This window comes from Mesoplodon densirostris, chromosome 4 (genome assembly GCF_025265405.1).
Source record: "Mesoplodon densirostris isolate mMesDen1 chromosome 4, mMesDen1 primary haplotype, whole genome shotgun sequence".
Classification (NCBI taxonomy): Eukaryota; Metazoa; Chordata; class Mammalia; order Artiodactyla; family Ziphiidae; genus Mesoplodon; species Mesoplodon densirostris.
Genome location: NC_082664.1, coordinates 116990245 through 117006794, shown reverse-complemented (window position 1 = coordinate 117006794; position 16550 = coordinate 116990245). Strand labels below are relative to the sequence as shown.

General features: G+C 35.3%; 1 protein-coding gene across 1 annotated transcript in view; it reads right to left on the bottom strand.

Annotated features, from left to right (window-relative positions):
* The window catches only part of UBE2Q2 (ubiquitin conjugating enzyme E2 Q2), a 69256-nt gene that overhangs the window by 33668 nt on the left and 19038 nt on the right, over positions 1–16550 (bottom strand). Inside the window, exons 4-8 of the mRNA XM_060096945.1 lie at positions 11725–11781; positions 8716–8856; positions 5855–5939; positions 4442–4502; positions 3602–3692 (exon numbers count right to left, since the gene is read on the bottom strand). Of these exons, the coding sequence (XP_059952928.1) occupies positions 3602–3692; positions 4442–4502; positions 5855–5939; positions 8716–8856; positions 11725–11781 (435 nt within the window). The remainder of the gene's footprint in view (positions 1–3601; positions 3693–4441; positions 4503–5854; positions 5940–8715; positions 8857–11724; positions 11782–16550) is intronic.

Genomic DNA, 16550 nt, shown 5'->3' with positions numbered 1-16550 from the left:
TATTTTTTTAAAAAGATACATTCCTAGGGTATTTTTTTCACCATATGAATCAGTAAAAATACAGTCATTAGCAATTTCAGTAAATATATACCAGATTCACTCTCTAGGAAGACAACCCAGTTGATAGCCACAATAATTTCTACAATAACAAAGCTGTGGGAAAACAATGACATTTGACATTTGGGCTATTTGAAGAAAGTTCAATCATAAATGAGGATATAAGATGACATGATACTATACATAGAGAATCCTAAAGATGCTACCAGAAAACTACTAGAGCTAATCAATGAATTTGGTAAAGTTGCAGGATACAAAATTAATGCACAGAAATCTCTGGCATTCCTATATACTAATGATGAAAAATCTGAAAGTGAAATCAAGGAAACACTCCCATTTACCATTGCAACAAAAAGAATAAAATATCTAGGAATAAACCTACCTAAGGAGACAAAAGACCTGTATGCAGAAAATTATAAGACACTGATGAAAGAAATTAAAGATGATACAAATAGATGGAGAGATGTACCATGTTCTTGGATTGGAAGAATCAACATTGTGAAAATGACTCTACTACCCAAAGCAATCTACAGATTCAATGCAATACCTATCAAACTACCAATGGCATTTTTCACAGAACTAGAACAAAAAATTTCACAATTTGTATGGAAACACAAAAGACCCCGAATAGCCAAAGCAATCTTGAGAACGAAAAATGGAGCTGGAGGAATCAGGCTCCCTGACTTCAGACTATACTACAAAGCTACAGTAATCAAGACAGTATGGTACTGGCACAAAAACAGAAAGATAGATCAATGGAACAGGATAGAAAGCCCAGAGATAAACCCACGGACATATGGTCACCTTATCTTTGATAAAGGAGGCAGGAATGTACAGTGGAGAAAGGACAGTCTCTTCAATAAGTGGTGCTGGGAAAACTGGACAGGGACATGTAAAAGTATGAGATTAGATCACTCCCTAACACCATACACAAAAATTAGCTCAAAATGGATTAAAGACCTAAATGTAAGGCCAGACACTATCAAACTCCTAGAGGAAAACATAGGCAGAACACTCTATGACATAAATCACAGCAAGATCCTTTTTGACCCACCTCCTAGAGAAATGGAAATAAAGACAAAAATAAACACATGGGACCTAATGAAACTTCAAAGCTTTTGCACAGCAAAGGAAACCATAAACAAGACCAAAAGACAACCCTCAGAATGGGAGAAAATATTTGCAAATGAAGCAACTGACAAAGGATTAATCTCCAAAATTTATAAGCAGCTCATGCAGCTCAATAGCAAAAAAACAAACAACCCAATCCAAAAATGGGCAGAAGACCTAAATAGACATTTCTCCACAGAAGATATACAGACAGCCAACAAACACATGAAAGGATGCTCAACATCTTTACTCATTAGAGAAATGCAAATCAAAACTACAATGAGATATCATCTCACACCAGTCAGAATGGCCATCATCAAAAAATCTACAAACAATAAATGCTGGAGAGGGTGTGGAAAAAAGGGAACACTCTTGCACTGCTGGTGGGAATGTGAATTGGTACAGCCACTATGGAGAACAGTATGGAGGTTCCTTAAAAAACTACAAATAGAACTACCATATGACCCAGCAATCCCACTACTGGGCATATACCCTGAGAAAACCATAATTCAAAAAGAGACATGTACCAAGATGTTCATAGCAGCCCTATTTACAATAGCCCGGAGATGGAAACAACCTAAGTGTCCATCATCGGATGAATGGATAAAGAAGATGTGGCACATATATACAATGGAATATTACTCAGCCATAAAAAGAAATGAAATTGAGCTATTTGTAATGAGGTGGATGGACCTAGAGTCTGTCATACAGAGTGAAGTAAGTCAGAAAGAGAAAGACAAATACTGTATGCTGACACATATATATGGAATTTAAGAAAAAAATAAATAAATAAAAAAATAAATGAGGATATAAGCCCAAACAAGAATATACACACAAAAAAAGCTAAGTAAGCAGCTTTCAGAAAATTACCCTTTTTGCAAGTATAAAATAATCCTTTCATGTCTTTTGTTTTCTTCCTTCAAAACATCTCATATCCATCTACTCTCACCTATTCCTACCACTACCTACCTTCATTGCTCTTTGCCCAGACTAAAATCAAAGTCCCCAACTAGTCTCCCAGAAATCTACTCTATCCTATCTAAACTCTACTCTGATGCTGAAGGCATACTAATTCTTTTTTAAAAATAAAATAAAAAGCCTAACAGATCAATCATGCCCCTGCCTAAAAACCTCTGTTGGCTTTTTACTGCATTAAGGTAAGCTCCCAGACTCTTCAACATGATCTCCAAAGCCCTATAGTTTTCCTCACAGATTTCTCCCCAGAAAGACTACAGGCTCTTGAAGAACAGGGATTATTTAGATGCCCATGTCCTCAAGCCTTCTATAGCACCTAATGCATTGAAGTCCACCTAACTGAAACGGGGGCAAAAAAAAAAAAAAAAAAAAAGTTTACCTGCAAGACAACTGTTACACAATTTTTTCTCAATTTCAAAGAACAGGTCAAAAAGAAGCTCCAAATAATTAAAATATAACCCCTTAGAAACACTTCCTAGTTTTTTTAAACAAAAATTTAAAACCACTACATTTTACCTAGATTCCATTGCTTTAACCTTTATTTTTTAGCATCTTTTAAAAACACTTAAATATAACACATAAATTTAGAAAAGTGCATAAAATATAAAGGTACACCATTACAAACTAGCATGAAATAGTATCCATGCAACTACCACCCTGGTCAAGAAACAGACTATAGTCAATAAACAAGAAGCCCCCAGGTGTCCCTTTCAGCTCACAACTCCTTCCCCGCTTAGCTAGATGTACTTGCTATCCTAAACTGTACAGTAATCACACCTTCGTTTTTCTTGATAGTTTTATTGCCAAAGTATGAATCCATAAATATTTCTCATTTTTGTTCCACTAAGAGCCTTTTTAGAATAATTTTTTCCTAACTCCTCCCCGACAAAATTTTTAACACCACAGACATACTGTGTATCTATTTATGTATTGTGGCCCTTTGAAGGGCTAAAGACTATTGTAATATCTAAGACTTCTTCACTCCAAGGACTAATTTTCACCCCATTCGGGGGAAGACTGCCTCCGATGAGAAGGCATGCTTAAATAATATAATTCAGTTTTACCTATTTTTGAGCTGTACTAATGAAATTGTACAAAACATGTTTTGGGAATATGGTTTCTTTTGCTCAATTCTGTGTTTAAGATTCATCTATCTTGTTGCGCATAGCTCTATTCCGTTTTATGAATACCACAGTGCTCCATTCTATTGGAACAGACACTTGGGTTATTTTTATTTGAGGCTATTATAAACAATGCTGCTTTGAACATTCTTGTGTTTGTCTCCTGGTGCATCTAAGTACTCATTTCTTGCAGGTTATACATCTAGGAGGAGAATTCCTGGACCACAGGATATGAGTATCTTCTACTTTACTAAGTTATACCAAATGGTTTTCCAAAGCAATTGTACAAATAGACGTTGCCATTAGAAGCATATGGAGTCCCCTTACAATTTTCTTACCTTAAAAGAGAAGTTAAGCAAAATATATTCTATGCCTTCTTTTTCTTTTAAGATCTGAAGATCACTGTGCAAAGGACTATCAGGATCAACCCTAAGAATTACAAAACAAAAAACAGTTCAAACAAAAAATTAAATTTTTTTTCTCACTAAACTCAAAAATGAACCATTCCAAGAGCTAAAACAGAGCCCCTAGGGTAAATTCCAAACAGAGAAGGTCTAAAGCTGCTCTATGGTTCCTGGAAAAACAAATTAACTATAGCCTCCAACTCCTTGGGATTAAATGTGCAAAAAGAGATCACAGTATTCTACATCTACTCTCCTAAGGGCATGCAAAGTTAACAGTTATTCTAAAGGAAAGGGTCATATGTACATAATCTTCTCAAGAAAGTCTGCTTCTCTCAAACTGTATTATTAGACAAGGTGTTCAAGGAGAGAAATTTACCATGGACAAGACCAGAAAAAGTGAAATCACTAACAAAATCTAAATTTGTCTACAACTGTTCTATATATTCAGGCTCTACTCAAATTTCTTATTTCAAATATAAACTGGTTGTCACAGTCAATCTCATCAAGTTATTTATATACTTTTGTTTGTATAGTTCCTAATTGTCTCACTAACTCCATGAAACACTTTTTCCCACAGCTGGCCCTTCTTTTTCTCCTTCTTTCTCACTTTACTTATTAAGCCCAAGAAACAGCTCATTTTAACAACCTAAGAACTATTTCTACACAAACAGTAAGTAAAAGCCACAGTAAATAGGTATCAAATTAAGGGGGAAAAAATCTCCACTGTAATAGTCTACCATTAAAAAGAATGGGTTAGCATAAAAAAGCACTTACTTCTGCAGTTTAACATGCCAGTCATATAAACTGTCATTTATGAGTTCCACTGAATAAATCCCTGTAAAGGTATAGGGCATGTTAGTTACTCTTCATTTGATCTTAAAACTATTGCTCTGGTGTAAATGTATACACTAAATAGCCAACAAAGGCTACAAATTTTGCCATTAAAACATGGAACAACTAAGCTGTATTATAAATATTTTGGTGCTGGAGCTGAGTATCTTATACCGTTAACAGATGGACAACTAAAGCCATCAATGAAGAGGATTTTTGGGGTTGAAAAACTGTTTACCATTAATTGTAAGGGGAAAAAAAAAGCTTATGCAAAATCGTATGTACTTAAGACTTTTCTCCTATGCATATATGCAAACAGTTCTATTAAAATGGAATCCCTCTACATATAGTTTTATAATCTTTCTTCAACTTTTTGGGACATCTTTCCATTAGTATATAAAAATTTATTGTCAATCTTTTTAATAACTGTAGTAATTTATTTTATGGATAAGCCATAACTTAATTCCACCATATAGCTGGTTATTAATTTAATTTTTTGCTACTACAAATAATGCAGTAACAAACAAGTGACAACTGAACATTTTAAGGTAAACCAGTATTCAAATATTTAACTTTATTATGTTTCTACACACAAACTTTTAGATTTCTTATAAGAGGAACTGTTAGGACAATAAAACTTCTAATAACCTCAGAAACAAATCTGATTTATCTTGGATTCTATAAAGTAGGGGGGGGTTGCTTGTTTGTTTTTAAGTAAGCTCTAATGATTTAGACTTGATCACTCTGAAAAATTCTGAATGGATCATAATGCTACCTTCTCAAACAAACTAAAGTTTGGCTCTTTCTCTTATTCAATACTGTTAGACTCTCTGCAATAATTTGAGGGAATTTTATTTCAATTAGAGAGCTTCCACAATATTTAAGCCTTATTGGGTAAGAAAGAACTCTTAAGTCAAACTATAAATTTTTTAAAGTAATACCATTAACTACAATAAGAGTTGATTATGTTGTTTTCAAAAAAAGGAAAAAAAACCATAAAAATCAACTTGACAACAGTTCTCTGTTCATACAATAAAACATACTCATCTTATTTGTTTTCCAAAGCATATATTTCTTGTACCTTTCCCAGAAGATAAAAATCATGAGTTAATCCCCATCAGCAAGAAGACAAAAAAGTATGTGTCCATAAAAACATTTTTAAAAATCCAAACAAGTGAACTCATCCTATTTTACCCCCCACGTCTTTTGGTAAGTTGATTAAATTTGTGTTTCACATTCCTAAAATAAAGTTAATAAACATTTCTGTTTCTGTCCAGTTATACTATAAGAAATGAAGTTACTATCTGAAAATTTAAAAGGGCATAAGGACAACAGCAGAGATCCAGAGGTCCTTACCTGTTTTATAACTCTGTGATCTGTATATGTCCCTGAGCTCTTTCATAAGTCTATCTGAAGCTTGTACAGACCCAGACACTGCACCCTGAAACATAAAATTTGCTGTTTACCAGGATCTACTGATTTAAATAACTAAAGATTTAAGGTATCTGAACCTGAAATAAACATTTACAATGATATCGTAAAAATGGATCACCACTCAACATTTTAAGAAGTCAAAAAAGTTCAATTAAATCAATGATCATGAAGTTTCAGTAGGAATATAAATTTGGGGCAGGTCTGATTCATTTACTATTTGTCATCTGAAAAAAAACAAAACAAAACAAAACAGCTAACCTATGTTCAGATCACCATGGCCACTCCAATAGCCTAGAACTAGTAAGGGTCTATTTCAAATTCCATCAATTAAAAAAAAAATTATTAATTTTTTTCTTTTTTACAATTTTATTTGGGGTGGGCAGTTTTAGGTTCACAGCAAAATTGAGAGGAAGGTACAGAGATCCCCCATATAGCTGCCCCTCACAGTGCATAGTCTCCCTCATTATCAGCATCCTTCGGAGGTACATTTCTTACAACTAATCAACCTATTTGGACACATCATTACACCTGAAGTCCATAATTTACCTTAAGGTACCTTTATCTTTTGGTGCTGTACATTCTATGGGCCTGGATTATGACAAGTATCTGCCCATTATAGTAACATGTATTTTCATTGACCTAAAAGTCCTCCATGCTCTGCCTATTCATCCCACCCCCCACCCCGAAACCCCTGGCAACCACGGATCTTTTTACTGTCTCCATAGTTTTGCCTTTTTCAGAATGTCACATAGTTGAAAACATAGTCTGCAGCCTTTTCAGATTGGCTTCTTTCACCTAGTAATATGAATTTAAGGTTCCTCCATGTCTATGTCCTGTCCTTGACAGCTCATTACTTTTTTTTTTTTTTTTTTTTTTTAGCAGGGACTAATATTCCATTGCCTGGATGTACTATAGTTTATTTATCCATTTTCCCACTGCTTCCAAGTTTTGGCAATTACGAACAAACCTGCTATAAACATCTACATGCAGGTTTTTGTGTGGACATAACTTTTCAATTCATTTGGGCAAATACCAAGGATCTCAATTGCTGCATTGTATGGTAAGAGTATGTTTAGTTTTGAAAGAATCTGTCAGACAGTCTTCTAAAGTGGCTGTGCCATTTTGCATTCCCATCAGCAATTAGAAAAGTTTCCTGTTGCTCCACATCCTCACCAGCATTTGGTGTTTTCAGTGTTCCAGATTTTGGGCATTCTAATAGATGTGTAGTAGCTCCATGCATTTTTGAAAATACTAGAAGACCCTCAATGTGATACATTAACTAAAGCAGTTCCCTTAATCAGACTATAAGAATCTTATACTAACAATCTAGTTTACATATTAAGAAATTGAGAAACATGTCCACATACATGCAACTGGTTTCAGTTCTTTTCAGTGTTCCAACTTCTCTGAAGATGAAAATGCACCAGTATCTTATCCTAAGACTGAATATGAATGGAACTATTTATCATAAGACAAAAACATTTAGAATGTCTTCTGAATTTAAAAAAACCTGACCTTGTAAAATTTTAAACGTTGCACCTTCAAAAGTTGCACTACACTTTGAGGTGGGGTACAAAATCAGGTTTACAAAAGATATTACTTCCTGGCTGTGTGACTTTCGCTTAGTTTGTCACGTGATAGTGTTCAATAATTTGTAGTTGTTTTGACTACAACACACAAACTGGAAGCAATCACAAGATACAGAAAGTATAGTAAATATCTTTAACTTAGATACTACAAGCTTTTTTTTTTTTAAATAATCAAGATAAGGACTTGGCTAAATTTCTTTGCTTTCTAAAGAAAGATTTGTCAATTACATTAATATAGTAAATAGGACTGAAGAAGTGAGAGTAATCTACCTGTTTACAACACTTGTCATCTCCTTGCATAACAATTCATTCCCTGTGTTTGAGAACCTATGCTCAGGACAAAAGAACTGGTTCTCAGATTTCATGGGTTTGATAAATAGCTCTAAAACAAAGGCAGTAAGCAAACAGTAAGTGTTGAGATGGATAGCTGGACTTTCGTTTGATATTTCCCTACTCTGGGCATTTTATATATATCGTTCTCATTTATTATTTACAGGAATCATCTAAATGGTACATAATGTCCACATTATAGAATTGAGGAAAATGAAGCCACACAGCTGTGTTTGTCACCATGCTGCTTCACATAAAAGATGTTAAGTCAAAAGAAAAAATTACTTTTGGTTCAGTCAGGGCAGGACAAACCAGATGGCAGCTTCATGAAGAAGAAAGAATTTGAATTATACTTTGTATGAGAGACTGAGTTTAAATTTACACGTCCCACAGGAGAAGGGTAAGGAGAGAAAACAGGATAAACAAGTTGGAAAGTGAATGATTTCAGATGAACGGGGTAGAAAGTGGCTATCAATAGATGAGAAATGTTGTGTGTGGGGCGGGGGAAACTAGGGCAACAAAACATGGCTGAATCTACAACCAAGGCAGGGATGGAGGGGGGTGGCTTTGATTGGTATCTTATTGAATTGCCCTGTATTTATATTATTCCTATACAGCTGACTCTTGAACAACACAGGTTTGAACTGCATGGATCCACTTATATGTAGATTTTTTCAATATGTACTACACAATCTGCAGTTAGTTGAATCCTTGGATGTGGAACCGTGGATACGGAAGGCTGGCTGTAAAGCTATATGTGGATTTTGGTGCAAGGTCAGCACCCCTAACCCCAGCATTGTTCAAGGGTCAACTGTAATTACTTAACCACAGAAGTCCAGGTTCTATATATTTACACATACTTACATTTAGATGGTCTTGCCTTTGAGACTTCCTAATTTTCTCTAATATTGCCAAATTTTCTTTTTCAATTCCTTCATCCTCTGACTTTTTCCCACTAATAGGCTCTTCTTCCTTCATCTCATAATGATCTAAGTCTTCTATATCCTAAAAAGAATTTAAAAATTTAGCTTATTCAAGTTTATGCCAAAAGCTAAATTATTCCTGACTCAGAGAACAAAGAGGAGAGAATACATGTATCCTATGAGGAGGGGAAAAAGCCTTCATATTCCATTCAAAAGGTTCTCCCCTTTTATATACTATACTTTAAAGCTAGAATCTGAGTAAAGCATATTTAATAGTTTTACAAAGCCATAACTACTACCAAATGAGCCATCTTAAATCGCTTTAAATCTCCTATTAAGGGGAACTTTTGAAACAGTTTAACATGAGGTACCAAGAACCATAACTCAACTTCTAGAAATCTATTAGATTCAGTTTAGAAACTAGTCTAAAATGTGAACACAGATTTAGGCATAAAGATGCCCATTTCAACTTTATAACCACAAAAACAAAATCTTCATGTGCAAAATACCAGAACAGTTAACTTAATTCAATGGAATACCGGAAGACCATTAAAATGCCAACACAGCATAATGGTTTCTTCTGTATCAATAATGAAATGAAAAACACAGAATACAAAAATGAATATACAGAATCTTAATTATGCCAAAATAAGCACAGAAAAAAACAGAATAGAAGGACACATACTGAAATACTAATGATTATCAATAGAGACATTTAGTGCTTTTCCTTTTCCAAGTTTTCTGTAGTGAGCACCTACTGATTTTTATAATTAGGAAAAAAGTCAGAAAAAGAATTTGAATATCACTAAGCCAACATCTTTAATCACTACATCATTCTTCTCCCTCCCTTCCCTTAGCATCAGCTCTTACATATTTAAAACTTCTGCATAGATTTGTATAATAAATCCTAACCTTTTTCTATTATCTTACTTCTAACTTTACCTCAATCATCAAAATCTCTAAAGAAGTAGTTTATACTTTATCTCCACTTTATCAAGCAGACTAATTCACTGTGATTTCTAGACCAGGTTAATAATTTAGACCGCTTTCATCCAGACTCAATGGTCCTTTTCTTGGACTGCCATCTCTTCAACTCCTATTACATTCCTTTCTTATTCATACCTTGTCTATGACTTCATGCTTCATGGAGCTCCCTTCCCCTGGTTTGCACCTTTCAGCTACAATTTTCCGTCCTACACTTGTTTTCCTCAGAGTTCTCACAAATAGCCTTGGCCTGTACCTCCTCCTCCTCCTCCTCCAACTTCAACCTCAGTCATGTTCTAATCCACAAAATTTCTCCACTTGAGTATTAATCAACACAGAACAGAATTCATCATTATCATCTTTACAAAACAATATTCACTGTTCACTATTCTCTGCTTAAGGCCTTATCAACAATCACACCAAATCTAAACATATTTGTCTCTAATTCAAGACTTAGCCATCTGCCTTTTCTAGCCAAACTTGCTTTCCAAGACTCCAATACAGCAATCTCCTTCTCCCAAAAGGACAGCCTCCAATGCACCCAAACACACCATGCCTGTTCTGGGCCTTTTTACCACATTATTTTAGTTGCCTAGAATATCTTTTCACCGGTCCTAATTTGATATCTCCAAAGTCCATCCTACCTTTCTAGATTTCCCTAAATGCTGCTGTCCTTTCTTCATATTATCTTGTGAGGGGAAAAACGAAAGGTACATAAACTCTTTGAGTACAATGTCCACTTTATTGTACATCGGACCCATAGTAAAGGTTTAATTTTTTTTTTTTTTTTACTTATTTTATTTTTTATTTATTTTTGGCTGCGTTGGGTCTTTGTTGCTGTGCACGGGCTTTCTCCAGTTGCGGCAAGTGGGGCTACTCTACGTTGAGGTGCACAGGCTTCTCATTGTAGTGGCTTCTCTTGTTGCGGAGCACGGGCTCTAGGTGTGCGGGCTTCAGTAGTTGTGGCACGTGGGCTCAGTAGTTGTGGCTCACGGGCTCTAGAGCGCAGGTTCAGTATGTGTGGCGCACGGGCTTAGTTGCTCTGCGGCATGTGAGATCTTCCCAGACCAGGGCTTGAACCCATGTCCCCATGCATTGGAGGGCAGATTCCTAACCACTGTGCCACCAGGGAAGTCCCAGTTTAATGTTTTCTTGCAGTTTATTCCTAAGTTAAACTGCATGAAAACATTAAAAAAAAACTATCCCCCCAAAAAATCATTCTAACTGGACAATGTTAAGAACTATTTTACTTCCAGACTCACAAAACAAACCAACAACTACTTTAGTTCTAAGGCATTCTAAGAAGTGTATTTTAGATTTAAGGTAATAACCTAAATTAATTCTAAGGTCCAAACAGAAAAATGTTTTAAAACCAAGACTGTGGAACTCAAATCCCTTTTATCAGGTCAATGTAGAGACACAGATCTTCATTATGAAGTTTGAATTAAAACGCAAAGATTCAGAGACTGAAAACCTCTAAAATTTTATCAATGGCTGGCAACTAAACTGACTTAAGCTCAGTGTCTTTGGAATTTCCTCTGTGATATTCTTAGATGATTTTTCAACATGAGATAGTATTCATTACTTCTAGTGAATAGTCGCTGAAATGTGGTCAAATTCTCCTTTTATTCAAACACAAAATTTCTGAAACTTCGTAGTTTCTATTCTTAAACCAAATCAGGTTAAGTACTGATTACTATTAAATGTAAATATAATTTTAGTGCTAAATGTTAAGAGCTCTTACTTTCCATGAAATCAAATCCAAGGACATCAGATAAGAAATTTGCTAAAAAGCATACCATGAATTAGAGGTAAAGCCAGATTTTAGAAATTGTACTAAATTCCAAATTCAATGTGCTCCTCATTGTTCCACATTAACAATGGTTTATAAAGGAGATTAGAAAATTAATAAAATGTTCAAAAGTGAAGATAGTTATGAAATGTTATTCTTATATAAAATACCTACTTCGGCCATCTCTTCCTCTTCCTCCTCTTCTGAAGTCACTTCTTCTGCTGTCCCATTCTGCAAAGAGAAAAGAGTTTGCCAGGACTACACAGAACAAGTAAGCACACAATGAGTACATCAGAAGATTTTAGGGACAAATATCAATCATCTGTCACTGTAATTCCACTAAGAGCTTATTAAAGTTGAAACATTTACTTTTAAATTCAGCATTGATTTGACAAATAATATTTATCAGCTTTTTAAGAAGAAACAATTTTGACAAATTCAACTTAATAGATGCCTTAGAAATTAAGGCAATTAGTCAAATATAAAGCAAAACAGAAAAAATTTTTAAACATATTCTAATTTAAAGTCAGAAAACATTTTATACATATAGCTATGTGTATAAGGTTAATGGCGTCTTTTGCTTAAGATACCCCAGACGATGGGTTTCTTAAAATATCTACCTTTTTAGCTTTGAAAAGCCTGAATCTGTCCATAAATTCTACTGGCTTACATTTTAAAAGGTCAAATGTGTTACACAGACATAGACACTGCACAAAACCAGAAGTTATAAAGTGATCGCCATTTCACTAAGGAGCTATTTTTCTTTTTTTTTTTTTAACAACATGTCATTTACCACAATATTTCTGTATAAGACACAATTTAACACTCATTCACAACGAATCTGACGAGGTTTTAAGAAGGGCCTTCATACCTAGTTTTGTCAGAGTTCATAAAGACAAGCTTCCTGGACCAGAGCACAGTTCTCTAGGACACAATATATAAAAATGTAGTAGGATTTTTTTCCCCTAGAAATTCTTGCTGTATTTGTTCCAACTACAGCTGGTAAGGATCACACTCATATAGGACGCCAACCTTGCTGGCCTTTTAGTGTGTCAGAACCAGAAAGAAAAGACAATTTTTTAATGTAACTCAATGCAGCAGCAAAATTTCTTAACAGATTTATCTCTCCCTTTTACTCAGGAGTTGGAAAAGTCCACCTGCCAGCACCTCCCCATTCACGTGCCACAGGCAGAGCACAGGTGTGCAAAACCAGAAAGGGGAGGCCATAGCAGAGAAGACTGACAGTTGCTGAGGACACTCATAACAACTGATACTGATCAATGGTATACCTCATCTATAAATGAGTAGATAACCAAGCATCACCAGATATTTGAAGAAAACTAGCAATCTGAAAGAAAGGCACCAAGTTGAACAAGCAGAAAAAGTGACCTGAAGCATTATTAATGAAGGCAATAAAACAGAATTTAAAAATCTAATAATTGGAATTTTTAGCCATAATTGAGAAGATACTGCATCCACAAAACCTAACAAGATTACTATGTAAAGAACAAGAAAGTTCTGGAAAATCAAAAAGATCTCCCCTCAAAGAAAAAAAAAACTCAGAGGGGCCAGAGAGAACAATGGACCTAAATGAACAAAATACTTACGACTAAAGAAGACAACCAAACTGTGACATTCCCCTAAAATGTGGAGAAAAAGGAGGTGGGGGACGGGGAGAAGGTGATTAAAATAAGAGAAGAGTTATGGAAATAGGAATACAGAGATCAAATATTCATCCAGCATTCATTCAGAAGATGAGGGAAAGAAAGAGACAAATGTTGCCAACCTAAAGAAGGACTTCATAATAGCAAGTGGCTCTGAATGCCCCAAAGGAATGTTGGAAATTAAAACCCCATACTTCACAGTTAAAGAAAAAAACCATGCCGACTTCCAGGAAGAAAAAATATAAAGAATTAAGAAGCAGACAGGCATCAGACTTTTCATCTGTAACAACAAATACCAGAAGAAAAAAGTGTAAAGAACTTGGAAGAGACTCAATTATGAACTTAGAATTTGATATCTAGTTCCATCAGGATGGGAGCCATACCTGTGTTTGTTCGGCACTGGATCCTCAACATTTAGAGTACATAGAGTACTTTACACAGAGTCAAATAAATACTTGTTAAATGAATAATAAAAACAGACACAGTATTCAAGGAACACTTCATACACATCCCCACAAATCCTTTCTAGAAAAAATGACATTATTCAGGGATATATTTCAGAAAGGGGCAACCATGGAATACAAGAAACAGCAATAAGCGAAGACAACAGCAACATCAATGGTTAAGTCTAAGCAATTGCTGCTAATGCAGCTGAAAGTTACAGGTCATATTCTCTGACCACAGTGAAAAACGAAAAACCCCAAAGCCATCTGAGAATCTTTAAAAAAATTTTTTTTCTAAATAATTTTTGAATTTAAGAAGAAATGGACCCTCATGCCCCAGTAATCCACTCTTAAATACATGCCCAGAGACATACTTGCACGGGTGTACCATGTACTACAGACAAGAATGATCATGGTAGCACTGTTCCTAATAGCAAACTGGAATCAACCCAAATGTCAGTAAACAGTCAAATGGATAAGTAAGTTATGGTACATTCAAACAATGGAATAAATACAGCAATGAAAAAGAACTACAGCTACACACAATATAAATGAATATACTCACAATGGTGAGCAAAGACAAACATGAAAGACTACATAGTATAACTTAACATGAAGCTCAAAAAACAGGCAACACTAAACCATATTGCTCAGGGTTGCATATATGAGTGATAAGACTAGAGAATAGTAAGGAAAGGATTAGCATACAAGGGAATGATAATCTGAAAGGAGCCTGCAGAAGATTCTGCAGTGCTAGAAATGTTATATTTCTTTACCTGGGTAGTGGCTAGGTGGTATAGTTGTCAGGTATTCACCATAACTTTTATACTAAACTTATGTCTATATGCTTTCAATACATATTATTTCAAACTTTTTCTTGTAAAATATAAGAGTGGTATGAACAAGAGATGGAATCAAACTACTTAGGAAACACAAACTATTTAGAAAATAAGTATACTAAATTTTAAAACCTGTGCAATAAAGTCAAACAGCACTCAGAAGAAAACAAACACCCTTACATGTTTGATAAAAAAGCAGTTTAGGGCCTCCCTGGTGGCGCAAGTGGTTGAGAGTCCGCCTGCCGATGCAGGGGATACGGGTTCGTGCCCCGGTCTGGGAGGATCCCATGTGCCGCGGAGCGGCTGGGCCCGTGAGCCATGGCCGCTGAGCCTGCGCGTCCGGAGCCTGTGCTCCGCAACAGGGGAGGCCACAACAGTGAGAGGCCCGCATACCGCAAAAAAAAAAAAAAAAAAAAAAAAAAAAAAGCAGTTTAAATCATATTGATCCAGTAAACTAAAAAAGAAAAAGGAGACATTATTAAGACTGGAGTGAAAAATAAAAACATTCAATTTAACAAATAAAACTAAGGGCCAGTTCTTTCAATAGACCATTATAATAAAACAGACAAGCCTCTGACAAGTAATCAAGAAAACTTCAGGATTATAACCACAGATGAAGATGATGCAAAAAGTGAATACTCTGCACATCTTTCCAACAGCTTCAAATGTATAGATGAAGTTACCAATTTTTTAGAACCTAAAATTACTAAAACTGACAGAAGAAATGGAAAATCTAAATAGACTAATACACAGAAGAGAAAAATGGATCAGGTTCAGATCTTTGTTTAAATCAGGCTTTCTCAACCTTGGAACTATTGATATTTTGGGCCAAATAATTCTTTGTTGTGGGAAACTGTCCTGACATTGCAGGATGTTTAGTAACATCCTGTCTACCCACAAAAACCCAACAGCACACTCCTCCAACCCGGCCAGCTGTGACAATCCAAAATATCGCCAGATATTTCCAAATGTCCCATGGCAGGCAAAACTGCCCCCAGTTGAAAATTAAAACTGTTCTAGATCTTAGGAAAAAAACACAAAGCTTCCCAAGTCATGAGACTGCTTATACCCTGATACCAAAATGAAACAAGAAGAGCTTAAAAGGAAACAGACTATATTACAATCTCACTTAAAGTAGAAAAATCCAAAAATAAAGTATCATATCTATTGTGTTCCAGCCCCAACTACCAACCTATGTAGGTGCCGAACGTTTATTATGGGAATACAAGGATGACTCAAAATTAGGAAATTTCTTCATGTAATTCACAAGTTATATCTTGTGAATGGAATTATATGCAGTCGTGAAAAACAAGGTAGATCTATATGTACTGTGTCCATGATATATTAAGTTAAAAACCTAAGTTGCAGATATTCTAAAGAAGCAGATTGAACATAAAATATATTCTTCTCCCATCTCTTTCCTGAGGCTCCACTAGAATTACAATGAAGACATACGATGAAGAATAAACACTGTACAAACACACAATGGTAACAAAAAATAAAAGGGGGCTACCAGAAAAAAGAATTCACTCATGCTAGAAGATGACAGTGAATGGAAGAATGGTAATTAATGGAGCAAACAAGTAAAGCCATAGGATAGGGGATAATCAGGAGGCTAATTTGTCCCACAGCACCCTGGAGAGGCTCTAGACTCAGACACCAGGTACATTCGACAGCAGGAGTGATGGATAGGATTGAAAACGTAGATTAACTGAAAGCCTATATACAGAACAAACTGTCCAGCCACCAAAACACACTGCTCTGCTTAAGCAAAACTCAGGCATACATATCTACCTCAAGCAAGAGATTATAAGGTTTCATGTCCAGAGAAACCAAATCATTTATGATTATGCCAGGAAATAGGGGGTGGGGGATAGGGGGTTGAAGTCAGCTTAAATTCCTCCTAAAAGCAATCAGTTGACAAGTCTTGGCAACAAAGAACTCCCAATCAGCCTTACAGTACACCTCTCTCAAATATGAATGAAGAAAAAGAAGGAAAAAACATGAATAAGCAACAGAGAATAAACAGATATATGAGGAAAGTCTTCAGAAAG